This window comes from Panthera uncia, chromosome D4 (genome assembly GCF_023721935.1).
Source record: "Panthera uncia isolate 11264 chromosome D4, Puncia_PCG_1.0, whole genome shotgun sequence".
Classification (NCBI taxonomy): domain Eukaryota; kingdom Metazoa; phylum Chordata; class Mammalia; order Carnivora; family Felidae; genus Panthera; species Panthera uncia.
In genome coordinates this window covers 11171030-11190527 of record NC_064807.1, presented here as the reverse complement: position 1 = coordinate 11190527, position 19498 = coordinate 11171030, and the positions used below count along the sequence as shown (strand labels likewise).

The following is a 19498-nucleotide window of genomic DNA, read 5'->3' as shown; positions in this document are numbered from 1 at the left end:
CTTCCTTCCCTTATACAACTTTCCGATCGTTGACGGTTTCCTCCGGCATTTCTTACAATATTCAGTTCTTACACTCTACCCATTTCAGTTGCTTCATGTTACTTTTTACCTCTGTGTTCTAATTCGCAACATACCAATGATTTATCACAGAAAGGCACATGAAAGGTAACGTACCAAATGACACAGAGAACTTCGTGACCACGACCGCCTCCGCGTTTTCCCGTTCCTGCCACAATTCTACCAAGACAACTGTTGTCAAAATTTTCTGTTTCAGCTTCTTGGTGGTCATCTCCATGACCTGATCACATGCTTCAATGCCTCATTCTTGATTCATGATAGGAATTTCCACCATACCATTTTAATTCTTCTCATTACCTTCCTAATGTGAAGTACTCAAGTCTTCATTGGTGTCTCCACCCATTTTTTTCCTTGACTGAAGCAAAACTGCTTTTGTTCACAGACATGATTGTCTACATTAAAAAAAAAAAAATCGATGCATGCCACAACAAAGTTACTAGAATTAATACGCGAGTTCTGTACCTTGCCCAAGAACATGTAAGGACGTCAAATAAACATGACTTGATACTCAACATCATTAGCCATCAGGGGACTACAATGTGAAAGCACAATGAGCCACCATTATACACTTACTAGAATATCAAAGATGAAAAAGACTGAGTGTATCATGTATTGATGAAAATACGAAGCAACTGGAACTCTCACGCGCCGACGGTAGGAAGGCAAGATGGCACAACTCTGGAATGCCACCAACTTTTAACAAGCCTATCTTAGTCCCCCGTTTTAGGAGATGAGGACTTTAGCACCTGTTTTCTCACCTCTCTCTGCCTTCATGTCATCCCACCTCCTGCCAGTGAGACTTTTACTCTGTGGAGGTTGCTACCATTTGCCATCTAGCCTACGAGCATAACCAAGTCCACCGGGCTTAGGCCACAGTCTGACTATAAGGGCAGAAAACCAAGAAAGTGCACCTGTATGATTATGATTATGCCACTAAGCCAACTTCCAGGTTGAGTAAGGAATTCAAATTTTGGCCCCTGACCCGAAGTCATGACTACAGATCTCACGTCACAACCCTTGTTCCAACGACGTTAAACTCTGTGAGTTCCCTTCATTTCTGATCCGGTATTAACCCATGTCAATAACTGCCATCAAACCCCTCTGCCACTTGATATAGGTCATCAGACCACAAATTTTTCTGTCATTAAGTTTTCATCTCATTCCTCATTTAGGGGATGTCCACTGAGCTTCGAACAACTTCCCATAGGTATTAAAATAAAAGTGCTTTCTGGATGACTTCTAGGATCTTCTCCTACACCACCTAAAAAGGCATTCATGGAAACACTGACCATCTGTGTATGTGAGGCACGGCGTTAGGCGAGCGCAGTAAGGTGGGATGATGACAACCGTCCACCGTACAATCGAAAATGAGTAAGCAACGAACTTGTTTAATACACTGAGCAGATGTTCTAGTTTAGAACGTGTCCTATGAATTATCTGCTGCTACGAACATTCAGTTTCTTTAACAACTAAACCTGAGTTTCACTTTGACAGCCCTCCACCTTTAAAAATAAAGGTATGCTGCTCTCCTCATCCATGACGAGGATGGGTTTAAATTCTGGAACTCTCATCAGGCTTTGGCAAAGCATCCCACCTGTCACCCTTGACCCCTGAGAATAAGGAAGGAGAATTCTTTCATGGGAACCCAGTCACAGCAGATGTTACATCCTTGGCGTCAGAACTGCTTACCCACGGGCTATAAATGGGGCTGTCCGGAGCCTCACCTCCTTCTGCAGCTCTTACGAAATCATGTGCATGAGGCTTTTGTTCTAAGAACCTCAAAGGCCTTCATTTCGTGTGGCCTCACGACATGCCTTTGAACTAGCCAGGAGCCAGTGTATCGATTCTCATTCAACGGATGAGGGGGGAAAAACCTCACACAAGACTGTCAAGCCACTTGACCAGAGGTCATCAGAATGTCAGGAGAAGGGCGGAATGAGCCAGAACCCTCGCTTCTCAGGCTGGAACTCTCACCACATCCAGATTCAGCCTGGGCAAATGTATGCAAAATGCTGTCTAAAAACACAGGAAACAGGACCCAGAGAAGCCAGGAGATACACTCTGTGTGAAGTAAGGGTAGGCACAGGGGAGCTGTCGGAGAGCTCTCCTCCTCCTCTCAACATTTAAATAGTTAGAATAAAAAACGACAAGACTGGGGCGCCTGGGTGGCTCAGTCGGTTGAGCGTCCGACTTCAGCTCAGGTCATGATCTCACGGTCTGTGAGTTCGCGCCCCGCGTCGGGCTCTGTGCTGACAGCTCAGAGCCTGGAGCCTGCTTCGGCTTCTGTGTCTCCCTCTCTCTCTGCCCCTAACCCACTCACATTCTGTCTCTCTCTCTCTCTCAAAAATAAATAAACATTAAAAAAAAAAAATGACCAGACTTCGGCCCTCATTTTGTGGACCTTTCTGTCAGCTAAATTTCATTTTTTCGGGGAAAGACGGAACATCCTACCTACAAACCCATGATAAGCAGGTACTTTCAAGTTAGTTCAAGGCACAAGCATGGGTAAAAATCCTTAAAGAACTTTGAGTTATTCACCTTTATACTTCAGTCTTCTAAAATGGAATAAAGGTCTGGGGCACCTGGGTGGCTCAGTCGGTTAAGCATCCGACTTCAGCTCAGGTCATGATCTTGTGGTTCGTGAGTTCAAGCCCCACGTTGGGCTCTGGGCTGACAGCTCAGAGCCTGGAGCCTGCTTCTGATTCTGTGTCTCCCTCTCTCTGCCCCTCCCCTGCTCGTGCTCTGTTTCTCTCTCTCTCAAAAATAAACAAACATTTTTAAAAATTTTTTAAAAATAAAATAAAACGGAATACAGGTCAATCACAAGGGGTGGCTATAACACGTGGAAGACACTGGAGCCATCAGGGAGGGTGGGAAACACGGAGAGACAGAAGACGTGGTCCGTGCTGTCAGGCCTCTGCATCTGCTTGGTGAGATAAAGCTGAGAACAGATGAAAAGCCAGCCCGTAGGGAAAGCTCCCGGAAAGTCAGAAGAGCAAGAAACCCAAAGGGAACGTGTGCCAAGAAATCCCTTCAGGGCAACTGAGTGTGGGAAATGGTGGGGTCAGAGAAGCTTTCCAGAACCATGGTACGTATGGGGGGGGGGGGGGGGGTCATGAAAATCTGATGCCATTCCCTTAAACGGAAAAGAAAATGAAAGATCCAAAAAGAATAGATCTAAGAAGCCAAGGTACAGAGAAGTAAGCTGCAAAGGAAGATAAGTGAATGAGGCTGGTTCTCAGACATTTTCTCTTCTTTGTCTCTAAACCCATTCAGCCAAGTCTCATTTCATCCACAGCTTCAGACACTGGTGAGCACCCGTAACACTGTCCCCATCCCGAGGCTCTCTCCTTAGAGCCATACTCATAAAGCTTCCTTCTAGACCTTCTGCCTGGTGTTCTACTCGATTTCAATCTCATCGACTCCCATGACCTGAAATGCCGCCCGGAGCCAGGGACCATCACGGCCAGTGTTCCCACCATAGACTTCTCCCCTCACAGCCACACTCCACCTTGCTATCCCATGGGTACCTCAAACTCAAGTTCAAGGCCGGACTCCTCATCACAGCCCTCCTGCCACTGCCAAAGCCTACACGCGGCCTCTTCACAGAACCAGACCATCACTCCCCAACCTCTGCAGCCACTCCAGCCAGAAGCCAGAGAACCATCTTCCACGGCTCCTATTCCCTCAAAATTCACATGCGAGTGGTCGCCCAGTCCTATCAATTCTCCCTATGACATCTCCAATCTGCTCACTCTTCCCCTCCCTCTCTACCTTCACTGGACCCTCATCTCCCCTGTAACTAACCCCCGACCCCATCTCCAGTCCCTCCCCCTCCCTCATCTCCCAAACTACGGCCCACGTTGCTGATGTCACATAAAACACGAGCTCAACACTCATCCCTGAAAATCTTCTAGCTGTTGCCTCATTGCTCAGAAAAGTTCACACTCCTTAACACGTCTAAGAAGATGTCCCCGGTCTGGCCTCAACACCCCGCTGCAGCCCTGTCTCCTTCCACCCACACCAACCCTACACAACATGCAGTTACACGGCTCCAAAATGCACCGAAAACCTTTCTGACCTGTCTTCTTCTATGCTGTGCCTGCTAGAGAGTAAGCATTCAAGAAATGGTACCTGTAGGGGCACCTGGGGAGCTCAGTGGGTTAAGCGTCCATCTCTTGATTTTGGCTCAGGTCACGAGCTCACAGTCTGTGAGTTTGAGCCCCAAGTCAGGCTCCACACTGTCAGCATAGAGCCTGCTTGGGATCCTCTCTCCTTCTCTCTACCGTGTGTGTGTGTGTGTGTGTGTGTGTGTGTGTGTGTGCGCGCGCGCGCGCGCCCGCTCTCTCTTTCAAAATAAATAAAGAAACTTAAAAAAAAAAGAAGAAGAAATGGTACCTGCAGTCACACTATAGTCCTACAAGGACAGCAGGGACAACAATGATAATGAATGGTCCGTAAGGGCCAGAGTACAGATGGTTTTGTGGACCAAACAACAGCGCTGAGATTTCGGGCACGGTAAAGCATTTAAGCATCTGGGGGCCTGCTGGTGACAAAATTATAATCTCTGATAGCAGATATTATCAATGATTAATAGAAGGGGGGATGTGGAAGCCAATGGGGAACCTGCCACAATAGTCCAAGTAACAGGTGTTCGTACAGGAAATGTAAGTGAGAACAGAGAACAACGTGCTTTTGTTTAATTTCTCAGGACTTGGAAGCTGCACGGAAACAAGGGTGAGGAAAATAAACGTCAGTGAAAGTTCTGAAAATAGGTTAAAAAAGAATGAGGGGATCTTTGATGAAAATTGAGAACTTGGGAAGGGAGATGGGTTCCGTGTTTTAAAAAGTGACAGCTACAGGAGACACCTGGGGGGGTGGCTCATTCGGTTAACTGTCCGACTTCGACTCAGGCCATGATCTCACGGTTTGCGGGTTCGAGCCCCGCGTCGGGCTCTGTGCTGACAGCTCGGAGCCTGGAGCCTGCTTTGGCTTCTGTGTCTCCCTCTCCCGGCTCCTTCCCCGCTTGCACTCTGTCTCTCTCTCTCTCGCTCTCTCTCTCTCTCAAAAATAAACACTAAAAAAAAATAAAATTAAAAGAGGAAGGGGAGCTGGCAAGTTGAAAACAGTTGTAGCCTAAGGACATCAGTTACTCATCCATTCAACCACTCTTTGCACTGGACACTTTGCTAGGTGCTGGGACAACAGCAGTGACCCGTACATAGTCCCTCCCCCCTGGGGAAATCACTTCCCAGTGAAGAAGGCAGACAAGGAAGGAACCAGTAAAAATGTAACTGCAGGGACTGTTAATAATCGTCTCCGGAGCTGCTAGGTGCACGTGTAGGACGCTTAACACTCAGTTTCCAAACGCTTCCAGACGTCTTCTGATTTACGCGGCAAGTGACTCTGTCTTATATAAAGTTTGCACAAGATGAAATGCTGCATCATGGTCACGTTTATAAATAGCCACTTAGGAGAGGGAGTTTCTGACAAACCACAAAACTGAGTAATGGGGCCCAACCTTCCACAAATCTCACAGGCTGAATTTCCATTCTGTTTTCTACAAACATAAACAAAAGTCATGTTTCCCTCTTAACCCTCAGCATGAGACAATTCCCATTTACTCCACTTTCCACGAATCTTCGCTACGTCGTCTAACTGCATGTCTTGGGAAAAACAATAAAAAGGCATCATTTAAATATAGCTTGCTAAAGCGACAACACTCCTGGGTTTTTTTGTTCCTCTGTAAGGCATTTCTAAGCCTACAAAGAGTGTGGTTCACCTCACTCCTTAAAAGTAAGTTCCACTTCCCTGGGGCGCCTGGGTGGCTCGGTCGGTTGAGCGTTCAACTTCAGCTCAGGTCATGATCTCCCAGTTCGTGAGTTCGAGCCCCGCGTCGGGCTCTGTGCTGACAGCTCAGAGCCTGGAGCCTGTTTCAGATTCTGTGTCTCCCTCTCTCTCTGCCCCTTTCTCACTCACATTCTTGTCTCTTTCTCTCAAAAATAAACACTGAAAAAAAAATTTTTAAATAAGCTACATTTCTCCATTTAAAAAAAGTTAACTATCTCATATTCACCTTCCTGGTTTTAGTGCAGGTTTTAAGTCTATTTTCCAATGGAAGAAGTACATCAGGAAACTGGGGAAATTTTTCTATGGCACTTCTCCAATGGGAAGAAAAATATCTTCAGTTATCTACTATCTCTAAAGGCATCAAAGATTAAAAATGAAGGTGTCACCAAAACACCCATAAATTACAACTCCGTTTAAGTTAAATTAAGAAGTCAAGCAAGTGTGCTCTATGCCATCATGTAGGAAACACATAAATATTTTATAAAAAGAAAAAAGAAACCATGAGTATCTCAGCCTAAGAGGTAGAAATTTATTTATCTGAACAGCCACAGAACAGGGTAAGAAAAACACACTCTTTATTGGCCAAAAAAAACAAAGTGAATGAGGAAAAACTAAATCTTGCTTCCTTTACATCAAGAACTCTTGAGGTCCCCCCTCAAAACCTGTGTTTTTCTCTTTTTGTTAAGTATCAATGTCAGCGCCTAATACGAATTTATTTGGGAAATCATTCAGACAACTTGGGTGCTATCTGGTTCCCAAGATCACAACAGATTCTCAACAGCAAACAATGAATGAAGGGGCAATCACTGCTGAAAGTCACAGAAATAAGCCCAAAACAATTTTTTTTTTTTCAAGAAAAAGCAGATGCAATTTTCAAAGATGGTAAAGTGGGGCTGTTTGGTACAGGGGCAAAGAGCTTCTCATCCCTGAATAGATCCAAAGCTATCGCTTTATTATAGTACAAAAGACACACTCTGTTCTGTATAATCTTAAGAACTGGGGAAGGTTGTGACAACTTTGCGGGAATGTTCCATGCAAATGTTAGATGTGACAGATTAAGAGACTTCAAGGAGCAAGCAAACTCTTAGCCATCAGGAAATTCACTCCAGAAGCAAAACAGCCCGTCTAAGAGTTCTGAGTAGCCCAGGGTTCTCTGGTTTAAGCTCCTTTCCTTTTGTGCTTGGGGAGGCAATTAAAATGGGCAGTCTCAAAGTCTCAGTGAATTTCAGGCAGGAAAAAAATAAAAAACACTGTCAAATGGTTCTTAACATATTTTTAAAGCCGGGTTCGTTTTTTCTTACAGTATTCGGGGTCTTGCTAAAATAAGTCAGTGAGAACTTTGGGATGAGGCTCATACGAAAAAATAGAGACAATACCCCCGTATAAAGGCGGTGTTTCACCACTGCAACGTACCGATCCCGTGTAACAGGACAGGCTCGTAAGTTAAAGCGGGAAGGAACACCTCTGAAAATACCAGAACACATCTCGTGTAGTGCACTTTTCTCTCATGAGACGTTTCTTTGGACTGTATTTGTTGTTTGTAGGTCTCTGGATGCGGGGTTTCAACACAGAATGATTTCTTAAAGGGCAATGACATGGCCATAAAGGCTTGTACGATGGCCTCGATATTTGGGTTCCCTGTAATTCATATATTGAAATCCTAACCCAGTGTGATGGTACTAAGAGGTGGGGCCTTCGGGAAAGGATTAGTTACTGAGATTGGGGCCCTTATGAATGGGATTAATGTCCTGAGGAAGAGAAATCCCAGAGAGCCCCCTCATCCTCTCTCCACCAAGTCAGGGTCCAAGAAGTCAGAAGTCTGCAACCAGAAAAGGGACCTCACCAAACCCGGACCGGGCTGGTGCCCTGATCTGCGACTGCAGCCTCCGGGACTGTGGGAAATAACCCGCTGTTGTTTCTAAGCCGCACCGTCTGTGGTACTTTGTGACAGCAGCCTGAACTAAGACAGATTAATACCGGTCTTTTACTCACGGTTCGACTGTGACTGAGCAACTGAAAAGCCATGGGCAGAGATTAGTGTGGAAGAGCAAGTCCTGAGAGGCTGTGCAGGAGCTCACCAGCCCACCTACCCGGAGAGCCACAGAGGCCAGGATGTGTCTGCTTCCCTGAGGACAAGGACGCGCGTGGGCAACAAGAATGCGGCCGGCACAGTCTAGGCCACCTCGACTGGCCTGGCTGCAGCAGGGTGATGGACGAGGGGAGGGCCAAAGAGGACTCAGGGGCCCAGGGAGGCTCTGGCTAGAATCCAGCGGAGGGATGAGAAGCTAGGTTAGGACGGAATCAGCAGGAACAATGAGAAACAGACGGGCGGGGGAGATGCTCACAGGAAGCAAAAGCAACAGAAACGGGACAGGTTGGATGCCCTGGGATCAAGGACGGCTCCCGAATGTCGGCCTCGTGTGACCTGGTGGACGGCAGGGCCCATCACAGAGCTAAGGAACCGCGAGAGAGGACCAGGGATGGAGAGAGACCAGCCTCCTGGTCTCAGACGAGTCAAATCTGAGGTGCCTTTGAGATACCCAGGCACGAAGTCCGTAATGTTAATTACGTAATCCGGAGCTTATAGAGAGGCTCAGGTGGGAGAAACAACTTCTAGATTCACTTGTGTCTTCCTTTTTTTTTTTTTTAACACTTATTTATTTTTGAGACAGAGAGAGACAGAGCATGAACGGGGGAGGGGCAGAGAGAGAGGGAGACACAGAATCGGAAGCAGGCTCCAGGCTCTGAGCCATCGGCCCAGAGCCCGACGCGGGGCTGGAACTCACGGAGTGTGAGATCGTGACCTGAGCTGAAGTTGGACGCTTAACCGACTGAGCCACCCAGGCGCCCCTGTGTCTTCCTTTTTTAAGCTCTTCCCCCAAAACTTCATTTCGTGGTGCAACAGCACAAAGCAGAGAAAAGCATGTGGGCTTTAAAGTCAGAAAAGCCACGGGGCGCCTGGGTGGCTCAGTCGGCTAAGCATCCGACTTCGGCTCAGGTCATGATCTCCCAGTTCGTGAGTTCGAGCCCTGCGTCCGGCTCTGGGCTGATGGCTCGGAGCCTGGAGCCTGGTTCAAATGCTATGTCTCCCTCTCTCTCTCTGCTCCTCCCCTGCTCACGCTCGGTCTCTCTCTCCTTCAAAAATAAATCAAAATATTTAAAAAAAAATTTTTAAGTCAGAAAAGCTGTGACTGGAACCTTAGCCCCACCCTTACTGGCTCGGTGCTCATGAGCCTGTGATCATCCGAACAGGTTTCCCTGTCCTCCACTGTTAACAGGGATGCTGGGCCCACCTTCAGGTGCACGATGCAGATCCAAGAAAGAGCACTTCACATCACAGGTGCCTGGGATACGTTAAGTTCTTGGTAGAGCTGAGCCAGACCATGTTTATACTTTTTTGCACGCCCCACAGCAGTGGCAGAGTCTGGGCCAGGTGTTCCCTCAATCTCTAGCATGTTGAACTGGCTTGAAATACCCTGGAAATTGTCAGAACACTGCCAGTCTCCTCTTCCCAGACAACTATCAGCTCATGGAATGATTCCTTTACCTGCTATCCTCCTGGAGTCACATCCAAACCTAAGTTATACATAGAGCATGGCTCACCCTTCATCACCTAGATACCCTGGTCTGTCTCCCAGTCCTGGCAGGACCCATTACTTAGCAGGGCCATGACTATCAAGAGCTTTTGGGGTGCCCAGATGGCTCAGCTGCTTAAGCGCCCAACTCTGGATTTTGGCGCGGGTCACGATCTCACGGTTTGTAAGATCGAGCCCAGCATCTGGGCTCTGTGCTGTTAGCACAGAGCCTGCTTGGGAGTCTCTCTCTCCCACTCTCTCTGCACCCCACCCCCCACCCAAGTGTGCTTTCTCTCCCTCAAATAAACTTAAAAATACTGAAACTTAAAAAATAAAAACTTAAAAAATACTTTCTATATATATATTAAAAAAAATCCTAGGGGCGCCTGGGTGGCTCAGTCGGTTAAGCAGCCAACTTCGGCTCGGGTCATGATCTTGCGGTCTGTGAGTTTGAGCCCCGTGTCAGGCTCTGTGCTGACAGCTCAGAGCCTGGAGCCTGTTTCAGATTCTGTGTCTCCCTCTCTCTGACCCTCCCCCATTCATGCTCTGTCTCTGTCTCAAAAATAAATAAACGTTAAAAAAAAAATTTAAAAAAAAAAGAAACATCAGCTGAGCCTTGAAAAGTTTTCACCTCAAGGGTCCTAGGACTTGCCCCGTAGATGATCACAAGCTGGCTTAGATACGCACCACATGTACTTAGGAGTTAGGGATGTTGAGGCCCTGGTTTAACAGTTTTGGAATGTTTGGTTTCGCTTGAGAAGTTCTTAACAGTTTGCTGCCGTTCATTTTTGAGCGAAGAGAAAGGAATAATAATAACTCAACTCTCGAAACAGAGACCTTGCTTCATACTCAAGCCACAATCTAGTCACCTAAGCAAGCTCTGTTTCCTCCCCCTGGAGGAGTCGGCATTCCCGTGGAGCTACGACAGCGAGCGCTTAAGAGCTGTCTTAGAGCTGCACCTGTTCGACTCCAGTGCCCTCAGGGGTGGTCCAGTTCATCTGAACAGCACGGATGGGACTCATTCATTCATTCAAATACTAAGCAGGCACCTACTATGTACCAAATACTTGAGAAATCGTGTGAAACAACCAGGACTTCTGCCCTCAAGGAGTTTCTACTTTTTTTTTTTTTTTTAACGTTTATTTATTTTTGAGACAGAGAGAGACAGAGCATGAACAGGGGAGGAGCAGAGAGAGAGGGAGACACAGAATCTGAAACAGGCTCCAGGCTCTGAGCCATCAGCCCAGAGCCTGACGCGGGGCTCGAACTCACGGACCGTGAGATCATGACCTGAGCCGAAGTCGGACGCTTAACCGACCGAGCCACCCAGGTGCCCCAAGGAGTTTCTACTCTTAAGTTGAGCGGGAGTTTGGGCAAAGGTGGTAGAAAAACAAGTAAAACACATACATGTACAAGTATCCATTGTGAGAAGTGAAGAAGACAGAGGAAGAAGGTTCTCTTTAGGTCAGATGATCACAGAAGACCAAAGTCCCAAGAAGAGGCACGCTTAAATTCATTAACTTAGAGAAGCTTGGGGCACCTGGGTGGCTCAGTCAGTTAAGCGCTCGTCTTTGGCTCAGGTCATGATCTCATAGTTAGTGAGTTTCAGCACCGCGTTGGGCTCTGTGCTGACAGATCAGAGCCTGGAACGTGTTTCAGACTCTGTTTCTCCCTCTCTCTCTGCCCCTCCCTCACTCACCCTCTTGCTCTCTCTCAAAAATAAACAAACATTAAAGAAAAAAACCACAACAACTTAGAGAAAGTCCATTCTTATCTGTGTACCTGAACCAAACTCACTACTAACCCACTCCAGGTGCTTTAAAAATATGTCAATCTGGTACTTGTAAATAATAAAAGGGCACATTTTATATCCAGGTTATTATTTCTGTTAAAGAGGAAGTAAAAAAAGAAAAAAATCATTCCCAGGCATGTTGGTTAAAAAGATTGGGTCTGGTGAATAAACACTGTATGTGATGAAAAATGAAGGACCCCTATCAACTGCTGAAACTACTGATGTTTTTTAAATGGTCTGAAAAAAATAAAATCATTACAATAATTATGAAAACATCCCAGAGGTGTGAAGAGCATTATTTGTCTGAATGCATACATCAGTCACTACCCATTTATTAAACCCTTACTATCTGCCAGCCCCGTGCTAAGTCCCAAGAATACAAAAATAAAACCTGGTGCCCAACCTTTCCCACTGATAAATATTAGCTAAACACGCATGAAAGGCTTACTACTCCCTCAAGCAGGTCATAACATTGCTTTTCATCGCTCCAGTGTTTTTGTTTCCTACTTTATCAACAAATGTTATGACCAAAGATCCAGATCTGGACAGAAAAGCTTAAATATCACCTCGTTCTTACCAAATAAATTTTTTTTACAGTCCTATCTTTCATCCCAGAACTTGAGCTCCGATTCAAGATAATTCTACTTTCTAGTCCACTCGCCTCCGTGCCTGAAAGTCCAACCCTTGCCTGCAGAACCTCAACTGAAATACACACTCACCCATTTTTAGTGGAAGCAACCTTGTCCACTCAATGCTTTGCAGTTCATCATAATTTTGCAAGTGCCTTTTTAAAACTCTTAGAGAAAACAAGTAGGTCTCCAGAAGTTGCTCGCCCACTATGTAAACTCCCCAAAACATACTGCACACCTGTCGTTCATTCATTCCCATAAACAACACAGAAGACTTTGTACCAGAAGAACACATACTTCGCGCAGCTCTCCATTCAAGTACAAGTTGTAACTTAAAATAATGCCAAGGCGCTGCCGGCTGAGTCAACATGTAACCACGTGCCGATTATTATCCGTATTTCAAATACACCTTACCCAGGAGTAACCTGTGAGTACAATTCCTGTATGTTCCTCTATCATGGTCTCCTTTATACACCTCCTGCAAAACCAGACAGAAGTAGATACGATTGTAACTGGAATACACAAAATCAAGCGTGTTTTCTCGGGCCTCATCTTTTATACTGAAAGGAGCCTGGCTGAATAAAATACTTCATCAATGGCAGCCAATGGTTTTCTATACAGTATTTCAAAAATTTCATCACTAAACTAGGTTTAGATGTTTTTTTCAGAAAGAAAAATATTAAATAAAACCGAAGGCTAGGTTTCCTCCCTAATTTTCCTTGCATTGAGAATTGCCATACATGAATCCACAAATGAACAGCTGAGCTACATAATGTACAGTTCTAACTGGGCAGCTTCTAAAAAAGAAAGGACTCTTTCCAACTCAGGTTAATACACTTGATACAAAGAACACATTTCTGCAACAAATACATTTAGGACTTGATGTTTTACAGTGTAGCTAATGAAGGTTCTAGCCATAGTAAAAAAAAAAAAAAAAATGTATTTTTCCCCCCAGGATATCAAACTTCGGACTCCCATTTAACTGAAGTACAAGGAAAATGAAAATGCAAATTAAACGTATACATATTTATGACTTCACTGGCTCTACAGCAAGGCCACCTTTGGCTTCTGGTTTTATTTACCAGGAAAAGAAGCCTGGAAAACCACCATACATTTGTATTTCTATTCCAACTGTTCCCTTTCTTCAAGCACTGGTTGCAACAAAGTATTAATTCTGAGTCTGATGATCTACATAAGTCAGGAGAATCAGAGTGAATAGATGAAAACAGACAAACATTTTCTCTCTAATGGTGTCTGCTTGGATGAGAAACTTACAAATCTCCATACTAAATCGCTTAAAATTATGACACTCTACTATTACTAGTAAAGAGAAGTTTTCTGTTAATCTCCATGATTTTTAAAAATCAAGAATGCACCTTCACCACAGAACCCCCAGCGCAACCTTAAATGTGAACCTCCCTAAGAATTCTTGCAAAACATAGGTGGGACCCTGAGTAAGCCAATTCACCTCTCGATTCCTCAGTTGTCTTACCCGTAAAAGCGACAAGTCTCTGAACTATTTAACATTTAAATTCTTTATCACGAAGACATACACCTCAATCCCAATGGCTGGATCTGTTCATAATATTTAAGAACCATTCTAATTCTTCATCATTCTTCTGAAAATAAAAACACAACTCCTGTGTATATGGGAAGGAGGGGTAGAAAGAGGACCCTTAAAGGGAACAGAAACTAGGTTGGTTTTGTTAATTAGGTTTCCTCTGTGAAACCTCTAGCCAGTATTAGCAGCTGCTTGAAACTTACTCAAAAAAAAAAAAAAAAAGGGGGGGGGTAGGTTTCTCCATCTCAAGACTCTTACAAAAGGGCATAAGTCAATGTCTAGCAATGCACAGCCAGCTACCCATTACTAGCAACTAAGGGAGGGAAAGGGGAGCAAAAGAGCATGACAGAGACAACATGAGTCTATTGCCTACATGGAGAAAGAAAAACTCTTCTTTATATGATGTATTCAGGAAGGAGAGTAACAGGCACCTGTCTCTGCCAGCTTCAGGAGGCGCACCTCCTGTAGGTAAATTACCTTATGGGTCAGCAGATGTTGGGAATTTACATGGCGAGACACTTGCTTTGTTTCACAGCATGTGCTTTCCTTATGAGTGATTTCACTCACCCCCTTCATTCAACAGCTATTTCTTGAGTGTTACTACATACAAACTCCAAAGCTAAAAATATACTAAAGGTATGAGTTGACTGGGATAGCCAAGTGAATCTTAATATGTATTTTACAGTAGGTCAGCCCAGCAGGATATTTCCAAGTCAAATAGTAACACTAAACAATAGGAATGCTAAGTTAAAGTGCCCTCAGAATTTTCTCCCCCTCACTAAGTGGGACGTGGTCAGTGGGAAGCGGGAGTAAATTACAAGGGGAAGAGATAATTAGCTAAATCCCTTACTCAAGGCAGGGTGAAAAAAAACTTTCTTTCCCCTAGAGAAAATGATGAGATGGATTAAAAACACATCGATAAGCATTATAAAATGCTAAGACTAGAAAGAAAAAAATAATTCATTTTTAATTTCTTACTGTGTATGTGGGACACTTGAAGCTCAGAGGTGGTATGATTTGGCCCGGGGTCACACAGCCAAAAAGAGTGCCTGAACTAGAACTCAGGTCACCAGCAGACACGGTTAATAGTCCCCCAATGTACTGCAGTATCCGTGATGTCCCCTCATCGCCATCAGAAGCGCAATGATGGCATCATTTGCAAAGCGGTGGACGGGACATCAAGAGCTCTGTTATCTTGTAACCTCCACTAGCTTAGGCAGGATACCATGGAAAAGTCCCATCCCGGTCTAAACCTCAGTTTCCTCATCTGTCAAATGTGAACAGTGATTCACAGTGAGACAGCACAGACCACAAGAAATGCAGAAGCACTCTGGCCATCGTGAAAACCTTAAAGTTCAGAGCCAGCACTACGGTGATGGGGGAGGGGGGTGGTGTATTTCAGAGAACGTGGCTGTGACTCTAATTCCAGCCTCCTGTTACCTTGGTAAGTCCCTGAATCTGTGGGCCTCACGTTCCCACTGCGAGTATGTGCTTAATAATCTTTGCCCTGCCTCCCCCAGAAATGGTTAGAATTTAATGAGCATTGAAAAACATTCACTAACAAGGCACGGATTCAAAATGCAAGGTATTATTATTAGATTTCCTCTAGTCTTAATTTGGACAAAAATGTAATGTGGTTTTACCATTCAGTTCTGAACAGTTTTCTTTCTCAACTAAGATGTCATTATTCATGAGGCTCAGATTTCACCGCTTTCTCCCCGGTATTCCTAAGTCTCCACTCCCATTACGGAGCATGGAATGCATCATTCCCCTCAGCACCGAGACTAGGTGCAAGGCTCACTCAACGAACGTGCCACCGGCATGGGCTTGGCTGAGAAAGGTTTTTTTTCCCAGGGCCTCCTTTCAGCTGGAAATGCTCTGCCCGAAGCTTCCATGAACGTTATTCTACTTCATCACATTAGAGGGGGGATGAAACCAACCCTTGGGCCTTTCTCCAACAACTGCAGAACACTTCAGCCCTTCCGCGGAAAAGGGACAAGTCTGGGTGGATGCTTTTCCCCCGGAGGGGCAACCGAGGATCCCCAAACCCATGCTGAGGAGTGCTGATGGGGAGACCCGATTTTTTTTCTTTGCAGGAGACTAACACGTTCTGAGGCCCAACCTGTCTCTCAAGGGTCATTCACCTTAGAGCTCGGGCCCCTGGGAGGCTAGAAAGGTCCTGCGAAGACGGGGTCGGTGGGTGTTTCGAGTATCCAACACTCTGCCTTTAAAAAGCATCAGAGTAACTAGCATTTCCTCGTTGAGAGCCCTGATTTTTGTACATCAGATGAAAGAATTCATCAGCCTATCCAAACAACTTCTCTGGAACAGGTTTCTACCCGACCATGCTGGGCACCAGAGACCAGGGAACCGGGGCGGTGAGGGGGGAGGGGGGGCGGATAAGAATACAACGGGCTCATCTGCATAGATGCGAGATAAGCAGACTGGTTGTCTTCAGTTTTGGCGACTCCGGGCACCGGCCTGGCATATCGAGCCCTGGCATTCTCCCTCTCCGTTGCCCCCACATTCCCACCCCTCGCCCCAGCTGCTGAAGCGTCACGTTGACGGGGCTGGGGGAGAGAATAACGCGAAACGCCCAAGTCGGCTGCTGCATATAGGCTGCAACCGTTCCGCACCTGTGCAATCCGGCTTCGGCGCCAGAAATGACCAGAACACCGACTCGCAAGCCCCTCTTGAGATCCCAGGGGCGCCTAACAAGTTCGCCTCTGTTTATTGCCCGGGGAGGGTGGGAGATCCCACCTTCTGCTGCCAAACTCAGCCGCTTCCTCCGAAAAGGGGGGGGGGGGGGAAGCTCCCCCTTAGGTGAACCCAGACAGGTCCCCGAGGGTTACTGCGGCCGGAGGGGATCCGGGCGGCGAGCTAGTGGGTGCTCGCGGGGAGCGCGCGGCCGTGGCCCCAGCGGAATGAAGGTCCCGCTTCGGTGGCCACGCACAACCTCCACCCTACCCCCAGCACTACGCCGACAAAGTGCGAACGTGGAGAGACCTCCGGGGTTGGTCAGGACGCGGAGCCCCCCCAGCCCCAGCCCTGGAGGAGGGTCTAGAGAGGAGGGGCCGGGGACGCGCAGGAAACTTACCTCACCCGGGCAGCATTCGGGCGCCTCTGCTGTCGAGACCAGTTGCGCCACAGTCTGCAAGTTGTCGGGATGTAGTTGCTTCCCCCCCCCGGCGCCGGGAGATCTGTGCCGGCGAGGGGCGGGAGGGGCCGGAGGGTCGGCGCGGGCGGGGGCGGGGCGCGGCGCGCGGAGCCGGCAGGTGCCGGGCCGGAGCCGCGGGGCCAAACTCGCCCGGGACGCGCCTCGGCGGGGGCGCGCGGCGGCGAGTGTGCAATGCGCGCGCGCCGCGGCGAGTGTGTGTGTCCCCGCGTTCCCCTTCCTTCCCCGCCAGTCCTCCGGCCACACGGAGCGGCGAGCGGGCCGCCGAAGCCCCGGCAGCCGGAGCCCCCCCTGCCCGGCGCGGCCTCAACGCGGCGCGCTCGGGGGCCGGGAGCCGAGGAGCGGCGGCGCCCCCAGGGCTCGGGCGCGGGCGCGGGTCCCGGCGCAGTGCGCGCCTGAGTCGGAGCGAGGCGCGGAGAGAGCAGTCGGCGCGGCGGCTGCCGCGGCTCGGGGAGGCTGCAGGCCCCGCCCGCCGGCCGCCCAGGCTCTTCCCCTTTTCTCTCCACCCCCTCGCTCCATCCCCGCACGCCCTGCAGGGAAGGCAGACCGGCTTGCAGCGGCGGCGGCGGGAGCCTCCGCCGCAGTCGGACTGGGCGCGGGAGTCGGTGCGGAGGGGCCGGGCGCTCCGTCCGGCCGCCGCGTGCCTAGGACGGAGAGCGGGGCCGGGGCGGGCCCCTAGGTCTGGCGGGTTTCTCCAGGGCTCGCCACGGGCCCCCCGGCCGTTCTAAAGTCTTGGAGCCCCGCTAAACAGAGCCGTGTTTCGGAGAGGTCACCCCCCCTCCCGGCCTTCCTCAGGCCGCTGAACACCGCAGCGCCCGGTCGCCTGCCCGCTGGACTGTGCTTGCGCGAAGCCAGCGTTTAAGCACAGGTGCCCCCTGCACCAGGAAGGGACAGCTAGGATTCCAAGGCGCCGGTGTCTCCCCTTGCAATGACAGCAGGAGTCCCCAGGAAGTATGACCTACCCAACAGGTAGGGTAGGTTGGCGAAGGGGTCCCGGGAGAGAGAAGGCTGGAGGGACTCCAGAAGGCTGGAGGGCTGAAGTCGAGAGGTCAAGAGCGGATGGGCTGTGGTGGGAGTAGGGGACCCATCGTGTTGATGGCGCTGAGCGGGCGTGGGGGCACCTGCAGTCTCACCAGATGTTGGGGGAGAGAAGAGAGGGTAGGGGACAGATGTACGGACGCTCTGGGGAAAAGGCCGTCTTGAAAACGATAGCTGAATTTACTTAATAGGAACTGAAAGGTACCCACAGGATCTTTCCCAGATGAATGGAAGCTAGTGGTATTTCTCACCCTCATCATTTCCTTCCTTTTCCTTGTTTAGAAAAAAAAAAAAAAAAAAAAAAAAAAAAAAAAACAACACTGATGTAAAACGTGGGATACGTTCCATTGGAGAAAAAGCACTTCATGGCCCCTATCCTCACATATCCCTGGCTTAGCGAGTCACAATTTCTGATTGAAAGGATGCTTCCTAAGCTCTCAGCAAATGAACACCTCTTTTTGGTTTTGAAATCTTCTTGTACCTCTCTCCCCCTTCCTTGGGTAAGTTTGTAATGGTTTTAATATCAGCTTGGAATGGAGCATAGTCATTCCTTGGTAATGCAAATATCAATTATTTCTTGGACAGTTTTTCCAGCCTACCTCCTCTAGATGTGTCTGGCCATTCCTGGGAGTTTTAGGGCATCACGTGTTGGGGATCCTGGGACTTTGTCCTGGCTTTTTTTTTTTTTTTTTTAATGTTTTTTAACGCTTATTCCTTTTTGAGAGAGAAAGGCAGAGCAGGAGAAGGGCAGAGAGAGAGAGGGAGACACAGAATCCGAAGCATGCTCCAGGCTCTGAGCTGTCAGCACAGGGCCCGACGCGGGGCTCAAACTCGTCAACTGCGAGATCATGACCTGGGCCAAAGTCAGACACTTAACCAGCTGAGCTGCTCAGGTGCCCTGACTTTGTCGTGGTTTTATCTGAGCATCACAGACTCTTCGAAGTTCAGAGCAGGAACACACATCTGGTTCAGCTTGATCCCTTTGCAGAAGAGAAAACTACTATCCAAAGACATTAAGTGACCCAAGAGCCAGAAAACAGGTTCCCTGACTCCCAATTCCTGAACAGGAAATAACAGAGGCACTGGATTAGCAAAGTTCAGTTTGGGGTTGATAGAGGGGGCACTGGAGGAAGAACAGATCCAAGGACCCTTCATCTGCCTGCAGTGAATCCCTGCATAGGGGGCAGCACCACACCGCTGTAAGTAGCAGGCTGGCTAGGATCTGGGAATGGTGATCCCAGTCTCCCCTTCTCTGCTCCTCTGGCCGCTCTGAAATCCAGGGAGTGGAAAACGAAGCTGCTTCCTAGAGTGGGAAGGGCAAATGTAAAGTCCGTTTTCAGTGTTTCCTGGGAATGCAGGGGAGGTGAGAACAGGTAAAAACAGACTGAAATCACGGTGGATCAGAGGGGAGCACGCACATTACATACAGATGCATGCATATACGTGTAACACAGCCCTTCTTTCCCACTACCTCCCTTCTGTTGAGCCAGCAGCCTTAGGTTTCCAGAGAGAAGTCACAAAGCAGACTGCCCACTGGCTAATTAGAAAGCTAACTCTTACTGGGGTGCCTGGGTGGCTCAGTCGGTTAAGCAAGCATCCAGGTCATGATCGTGGGTTTGAGCCCCACATCTGGCTCTGTGCTGACGGCTCAGGGCCTGGAACCTGCTTCAGATTCTGTGTCTCCCTCTCTCTCTGCCCCTCCCCCACTCATGCGCGTGCTCTCTCTCTCTCTCTCAAAAATAAATAAAAACATTTTTAAAAATTAAAAAATAAAAGCTCTTATTAAACAGGATTCTAAGG

The 19498-nt window shown here is 48.0% G+C and overlaps 1 protein-coding gene across 3 annotated transcripts in view; it reads right to left on the bottom strand.

The window, feature by feature from the left end:
- Window positions 1-16957, bottom strand: part of PIP5K1B (phosphatidylinositol-4-phosphate 5-kinase type 1 beta) — a 315659-nt gene extending 298702 nt beyond the window's left edge. Inside the window, exons 1-2 of one of the 3 annotated variants that reach the window (XM_049633313.1) lie at window positions 16583-16664; window positions 12339-12402 (exon numbers count right to left, since the gene is read on the bottom strand). In XM_049633313.1, the coding sequence (XP_049489270.1) occupies window positions 12339-12383 (45 nt within the window). In that variant the 5' untranslated portion in view covers window positions 12384-12402; window positions 16583-16664. The other 2 variants (XM_049633433.1, XM_049633276.1) reach the window with 2 other exon arrangements.
- Between the last annotated feature and the right edge of the window lie 2541 nt (window positions 16958-19498).